Genomic DNA, 7,269 nt, shown 5'->3' on the forward strand with positions numbered 1-7,269 from the left:
CAAGAAATTTACAACCTTCAATGACAAATTTCAATAATTATTCTTTCTATTTTGAATAAATGGGCCTTATTATACTTGTAAGATAAGATATAATGTGTTGATTAATTAGTAACAAGACGTGTATGATGGGCTTCTTCGAGAACCCATGATTCGAACTGTTAAAAGACATCAAACTTCCTCCAATCATCATGGGCCTGACTAGTTTTATTTAGGTGGGGCCAACCCGAGGCCGGAAAAACGTGACTGTTCTGTTGTTGATTTCCCCAGTCAGACTGTGCAGCCTGTGCGTGAGTGCGTGAGTTTCACTTTTTCGAGGAAAATTAATTGGTTATTGGAGCTGATTATTGCTAGTCAAACAGACTGTGTGTGTGTGAGAGTTTCACTTCTCGAGGAAAATTGCTACTAATTGGAGCCTGAGATAGATAGATAGATAGATAGATAGATAGAGATAGGACTTAGAGTGAGTGGAGGAGATGCACACCGTAAGGTTCCCTCCCGCGTTGAGAGAGTATTAATTAGTTAAACTAAAAAGAATTAAGGTTGGAGATTTGATGATAGGAGGAGAGAGACAAATACTTCACTAGAGATAAGATGATGGGTTTCGTTTAAGAGCTCCTCCAGTCCAACCTGATTCGCTCAATTTTGATCTTTTGCCCGCGATGTTGCCGACGGCCGAATCTGGAGTCTCGCCCCGTCGGAATCCTTCTCAAGTTAGCTCCTTTATTATGCCCACTTTAAACTGTTCATTTCTTCTACCTCTTTCTTCTTCTTCTTCTTCTTGTCTTCTTAATCTAAAATTAAAAAAAAAAAAAAAACTTTAGCTTTCTTATGTTGCTCTGTTTTCCGTTTTCCGACTTACTTACTGAATTGTTTTGTTGTTCCTTCAGCTGTCGTGGATTAATCTCTCGAGCTCGAGGAACTTGATTTTGGCCTACCAGAGTTTTGGTGTAGTCTACGGTGACCTCAGTACATCTCCTCTTTATGTCTTTCGTAGCACATTTATTGGAAAGTTGCATAAGCATCAGAACGAGGAAACCGTATTTGGTGCTTTCTCTTTGATTTTCTGGACCCTCACCCTGATTCCTCTTCTCAAGTACCTTCTTCTTTTACTGAGTGCCGATGATAATGGAGAAGGTGCAGTGTAGGAAACGAGCAACCTCTTCTGTTCAACTTTTATCTTTCCTTCTGCCCAATTTTTAAGACCCTCCGCATGATACAGTCTTTTTCCCCCTTTTTTTTGTTTCCCTCTCTAGGCGGAACGTTTGCTCTCTATTCGCTGCTTTGTAGGCATGCAAAGCTTAGCTTACTTCCTAACCAGCAAGCTGCTGATGAAGAGCTCCCAGCTTACAAGTTTGGTCCGTCCACGGGTACTGGAGCTTCATCCCGCTTTAGAAGATTTCTTGAAAAGCACAAAAGCCATAGGACCGCTTTGCTGGTCCTTGTACTTTTTGGAGCTGCTATAGTCATAGGAGACGGGGTTCTGACTCCAGCTATATCAGGTAAAGTATGCCTCTCTCCCTCCTTGGACTTGCTCATTATCATCTGCTGTTACTTGTAGTTGAAATCACCCACCTTCTTCGTGAGCATTCTTCTATTTTCATTCATCACTATGGTTTTTTGTTTGGTCAATATCTGACTGACTCACTCCTGCTTCCTCTCAGTTATGTCGTCCATGTCAGGCTTGCAAGCTACCGAGAAGAAATTGACTGATGGTATCTAATGCGTGTTACTTGGACCATGTGCTTGTATCTTGTTGTTTGAATACATCTTGTTGACTTTCTTTTGTTTTGGAGGGATATCTGAAGGGTCTTCTCTTAATTCACTGCAGGCGAACTTCTGGTGATCGCCTCTGTCGTATTGGTTGGACTGTTTGCTTTACAACACTGTGGTACTCACAGGGTGGCCTTCATGTTTGCACCAATTGTGATAATCTGGCTTATTTCAATACTCTTCATCGGTTTATACAACATCATACACTGGAATCCAAAGATAATACATGCAATTTCCCCGCTTTATATCATCAAATTCTTCAGAGTGACTGGTCAAGATGGATGGATTTCTCTTGGAGGGGTTCTTCTTTCTGTGACAGGTAGTTCTGTTCTGGATCAAGACATGACCGTAAAATTGTTTGTTTTGAATCGTGTGAGCTGGTTCGCTAAAGTAATTATCACTGTCTTATCAGGTACTGAAGCTATGTTTGCAAATCTTGGCCATTTCACCTCGCTCTCAATCCGAGTAAGCAGAGGTTGCGTGTCTAGTTCAGTTATTTTTATCTGTCAACCTTGCTAGTTATCCATAAGTATAAGTCCATGCTGGTTTCGCAGCTTTGTTTCTTTACATTCTCTTCTTTTTGTTTTGTGCAGCTTGCTTTCGCTGTTGTCGTGTACCCCTGCCTGGTGGTACAATACATGGGCCAAGCAGCTTTCTTGTCAAAGAACCTCGGGTCTATTCCTAACAGCTTTTACGGTTCAATCCCAGGTTCGTTCATTCTGACACCAGTGTTTAATATTCACTTGTTTTCTTGTGATTATTGACAATTTTGCATGATCCTGGTCCATTATGCAGATACTGTTTTCTGGCCTGTCTTTGTCATTGCCACGCTTGCAGCCATTGTTGGCAGTCAGGCTGTGATAACCGCTACGTTCTCAATAATCAAACAATGTCATGCCCTTGGGTGCTTCCCACGCATCAAAGTAGTCCACACTTCGAAACATATATATGGACAGATCTATATCCCGGAGATCAACTGGATCCTAATGATCCTTACTCTTGCAATAGCTATAGGCTTTCGAGACACAACTTTGATTGGAAATGCCTACGGTAAACTTTATATTATTGGAAACTATTTTTTTTTTCCCTCTCCAGGATCTGATTGTTTGATGGTGTTTCTCTTAATACTCACCACAGGACTCGCATGCATAATAGTAATGTTCGTCACGACGTTTTTCATGGCTCTTGTCATAGTTGTGGTTTGGGAGAAGAGTATTTTTCTAGCGGCTTTGTTTCTTGGAACTGTATGGATAATTGAAGGTGTGTACCTCTCAGCAGCGCTCATGAAAGTTCCCCAGGGTGGTTGGGTGCCTTTGGTGCTTGCGTTCATACTCATGATTGCCATGTATGTGTGGCACTATGGGACCCGCAGGAAATACAGCTTTGATCTTCATAACAAAGTTTCGTTGAAGTGGTTGCTGGGATTAGGACCTAGTCTTGGTATTGTACGTGTGCCTGGAATAGGACTCGTATACTCAGAACTTGCAACTGGGGTTCCTGCAATTTTCTCTCACTTTGTCACCAATCTCCCGGCATTCCATAAAGTCGTGGTGTTTGTTTGTGTGAAATCAGTTCCAGTGCCTCATGTGTCCCCTGAGGAACGTTATCTCATTGGGCGTGTTTGCCCCAAGCCTTATCGTATGTACAGGTGCGTAGTGAGGTACGGGTACAATGACATTCAACGGGAAGACGGGGACTTTGAGAATCAGCTTGTACAGAGCATAGCGGAGTTCATCCAGATGGAAGCAAGCGACCTCCAACAATCCTCCTTGGCTTCTTCTGAGTCTCAATCCTATGATGGGAGAATGGCAGTTTTAAGCAGTCAGAAGAGTCTCTCTAACTCAATCCTGACGGCGGTTTCAGAGGAGAGTGATTTTGCTGAGCCCACCATACAAAGCAGTAGTAAATCCATGACCCTGCAGAGTTTGCGCTCAGTGTACGAGGATGAGTATCCACAAGGGCAAGTGAGGAGGCGGCGTGTGAGGTTCAGGTTAACGCCGTCAAGTGGTGGTGGGATGGAGTCCTCTGTGAGGGAAGAGCTAATGGATCTAATACGAGCGAAAGAGGCGGGTGTAGCATATATAATGGGTCACTCATATGTGAAATCGAGGAAATCATCGTCCTGGTTGAAGAAGATGACGATTGATGTTGGCTATTCTTTCTTGAGGAAGAACTGCAGAGGACCAGCTGTAGCACTCAACGTTCCTCACATCAGCCTCATTGAAGTTGGCATGATTTACTATGTTTAAGCCAATACAACAAAAAAAAAACTCTCGTATGTAATGTATGTATGTATGTATTGTGTAGCATTCATAAATCATAAATCATAACTCATGGGAGGTTATATATAATCTGTTCAGCGATAAATTAATGCAACAGGTGTGTATTCATATGTTATCAAGTGTCCCCGAAACAACAAGCCAGGCTGAAGATAAAATTTGTAGTATTATATTTGAGTAGTATTCTTCTTTGTTTGGTATGAAATCTTTGGAACATTGTATCTTAATCAAGGGATAAAATTGCCAGTTTTTTTTAATTACGGAAGGGATGGATGATGTACAATTTTTTACTCAACCACGCAAATCCTAAAATGTGTGCTTGGAAGCTGCTCCCTGTAGCAAACTAACCACCCTTAAGCTAAAAAAAGCTAAGCATCTCATTTTCACACTCTCTCTCTTCATTATCTATCCCCTTCTCAATCTAAAACCTCTGGGGTTCTTCTTTCTTTGTTAAGGATGACATCTTTGCTCCCAAATCCCGACCCGATTACTATACCCCTCGTCTTCAAGCTCTGCTCCTTTCCTTCGCCGCGGAGGCTCTTCTCTCTCAGGCTCAGGCTCAGGCTCAGGCGCTCCTCCATCACCCGAAACTCATCATCTCTTCCTCCGCTGGTGGTCACTGTTTCCTCTCTCTCCGCTACTGCCGCAAAACCTACCAGATGGAGAGAGAAGCCAGAGTTAGCGGAAAGCGACTCAATTTCCCTCCTCAACGAGAGGATTCGGCGTGACCTCGGCAAGAGAGAGACCGCTAGGCCAGCCATGGACTCTGAGGAGGCCGAGAAGTACATTCATATGGTCAGGGAACAACAAGAGAGGGGTTTGCAGAAGCTCAAAGGATTTAGGCAAGGTACAGAGGCTGCTGGTGCGGGTGGTTTTAGCTACAAGGTTGACCCTTACAGTCTCCTTTCCGGTGATTATGTGGTGCACAAGAAAGTAGGCATTGGGCGTTTTGTTGGGATAAAATTTGATGTCCCCAAGGATTCCTCAGAGCCCCTCGAATATGTCTTTATAGAGTATGCAGATGGCATGGCCAAGCTTCCCCTCAAACAGGCCTCACGTTTGCTCTACCGATACAATCTGTATGTCTTTCTCTTTCTAAATTGACTCAGCTCACAGTTTTTGTCTCGCTTTTGTTTGGTGCCGTGGCTCTATCTTCCTTTTGTACATTGAAAACCCCTCCTTTGCCGTCCCTGTCTTTGTCCCTTACTGCTGGTTTATTCATGTCATCATATTTGTATGTTCTGTTCCAGTCCAAATGAGTCCAAACGGCCTCGGACTTTGAGTCGGCTGAGTGACACTAGTGTTTGGGAAAGAAGAAAGACCAAAGGAAAAGTAGCAATTCAGAAAATGGTCGTTGACTTGATGGAGCTATATCTTCATAGGCTTAGACAGAAGAGATATCCTTATCCAAAAAACCCCATCATGGCTGATTTTGCTGCTCAATTTCCTTATAACGCTACACCCGACCAGAAGCAGGTATTATTGCCAGCTATCTTTTACTTTTCATCATTCATATTCCAATTTACTTAAAGCTGAGTTTTCCTTGCAGGCTTTCTTGGATGTTGAGAAGGATTTGACAGAGAGAGAAACACCTATGGACCGATTGATCTGTGGAGATGTTGGGTTTGGTAAAACTGAGGTTGCTCTACGAGCCATCTTTTGTGTGGTTTCAGCTGGAAAACAAGCTATGGTTTTAGCACCGACTATTGTATTGGCGAAGCAACATTACGATGTAATCTCAGAGCGGTTTTCCTTGTATCCACAAATCAAAGTGGGCCTTTTAAGTCGGTTTCAGGTATTGAATCACTGTTTCTGAGAAAAAAAATTTCTTCTTTGAGTTTTTCCAGATGCAAACTGGTAAACTCTACACATGTCAATGCAGAACACTCAATTTTGTTTCAGACTTTAGTGGTTGTGGGTTACATGCTGTCGGCTGTGTGTAAGTTGTTCATGGTTTTACCTGGAATTGACCATAGTCACATCTTCGACATTATGCAGACTAAAGCAGAAAAGGAGGAGTATTTGGAAATGATAAAAAATGGACATCTCAATATCATTGTGGGCACTCACTCACTTCTCGGGAGCCGTGTTGTGTACAGTAACTTAGGCCTCCTTGTGGTTGATGAGGAACAGGTTCTGCTCTATATTCATTGAAAATAAGTTGTTTATGCATAATCTTGGAATGATACTTGGATTAGTTGACGATAATGTTTTCTAACTTAACAGAGATTTGGGGTCAAGCAGAAAGAAAAGATTGCATCTTTCAAAACATCGGTGGATGTGCTTACATTATCCGCAACACCCATACCAAGGACACTGTACTTAGCTTTGACTGGATTCCGGGATGCCAGGTTGCGACATGATGTGTTTAATATTATATACGCACTGATAGAATTCGATGAGACTAATAAATAAGCCTTTTTTTCTTCTTAATGTTTTAGTCTAATCTCCACACCGCCTCCGGAGAGGATTCCAATAAAAACACATCTTTCGTCATTCCGTAAGGAAAAGGTGATAGAAGCAATAAAAAACGAGCTGGATCGTGGTGGCCAAGTTTTCTATGTCTTGCCTCGGATTAAGGGTAGAATGCGATTTGTCTTTTGCTACGTTTTCTCTTAATATGACTACCTTTGATCTTGGTCGTAACTCAGAGACTAGTATAATCAGAAACTTCTTGACCGTGGAATATTTTTTTCTCATTTCCAGCCTTTACATTTGTCCATTATCGATTTACCACTTTATTCTTCCTTATCAGGACTAGAAGAAGTGATGGATTTTCTTGAAGAAGCATTTCCAGATATTGACATTGCTATGGCACATGGAAAGGTATGTTGTGGCCTTTCTTAGCAGCACTTGACATTTGGATGCTCATTCATCCGATATAAGCACATCTCATGGATTCCTCCTAAGCACTGTTTTTGCTATCCTGCTACATTGATATATACACAGCAATACTCGAAACAACTAGAGGAAACGATGGAGAGATTTGCGCAAGGAAAGATCAAAATCCTCATATGTACTAATATCGTTGAAAGTGGACTTGATATTCAAAATGCAAATACCATAATCATTCAGGATGTTCAACAATTTGGGCTCGCTCAGTTGTACCAGGTGCCAAAGTTACCTGTTTTTCTTTATTTTGCGTCATTTCTATTGTAGTTATCTATCACAACAAAAGGTGAATAGCTTCTTACATTTCTTTCTTTTGTTGCGGTCAACA

The 7,269-nt window shown here is 41.9% G+C and overlaps 2 protein-coding genes across 3 annotated transcripts; both read left to right on the top strand.

Moving 5' to 3' along the window:
- Positions 1–275: 275 nt before the first annotated feature.
- On the top strand, positions 276–4,167 carry LOC104773919 (potassium transporter 4). 2 transcript variants are annotated; one of them, XM_010498591.2, is made up of 9 exons: positions 276–710; positions 888–1,134; positions 1,254–1,499; positions 1,662–1,712; positions 1,829–2,089; positions 2,183–2,235; positions 2,364–2,478; positions 2,566–2,820; positions 2,908–4,167. In XM_010498591.2, the coding sequence occupies exons 1-9, from the start codon at positions 660–662 to the stop codon at positions 4,017–4,019; spliced, it is 2,391 nt and encodes a 796-aa protein (XP_010496893.1). In that variant the 5' UTR covers positions 276–659; the 3' UTR covers positions 4,020–4,167. The 2 variants fall into 2 exon arrangements, with proteins under 2 accessions (XP_010496893.1, XP_010496894.1); XM_010498592.2 differs by lacking the exon at positions 276–710 and having other exon boundaries at positions 1,049–1,141.
- Positions 4,168–4,405: 238 nt separating this feature from the next.
- Positions 4,406–7,160, top strand: LOC104773485 (ATP-dependent DNA helicase At3g02060, chloroplastic; the record flags this gene model as incomplete). The annotated part of the gene is given in 8 exon segments (XM_010498593.2): positions 4,406–5,128; positions 5,300–5,525; positions 5,599–5,844; positions 6,048–6,182; positions 6,276–6,400; positions 6,491–6,630; positions 6,805–6,875; positions 6,999–7,160. Coding segments are annotated over 8 exon segments (1,728 nt in total), but the record flags the coding sequence as incomplete, so codon positions are not given.
- Between the last annotated feature and the right edge of the window lie 109 nt (positions 7,161–7,269).

This window comes from Camelina sativa, unplaced genomic scaffold, assembly GCF_000633955.1.
Source record: "Camelina sativa cultivar DH55 unplaced genomic scaffold, Cs unpScaffold00765, whole genome shotgun sequence".
Lineage (NCBI taxonomy): Eukaryota > Viridiplantae > Streptophyta > Magnoliopsida > Brassicales > Brassicaceae > Camelina > Camelina sativa.

Coding starts and splice junctions, on each gene's coding strand:
- LOC104773919 (XM_010498591.2), top strand. CDS start 660: ATGTTGCCGACGGCCGAATCTGGAGTCTCGCCCCGTCGGAATCCTTCT. Junction 1,135..1,253: donor TGCCGATGATAATGGAGAAG/GTGCAGTGTAGG, acceptor TTCCCTCTCTAG/GCGGAACGTTTGCTCTCTAT. Junction 2,090..2,182: donor GGTTCTTCTTTCTGTGACAG/GTAGTTCTGTTC, acceptor CTGTCTTATCAG/GTACTGAAGCTATGTTTGCA.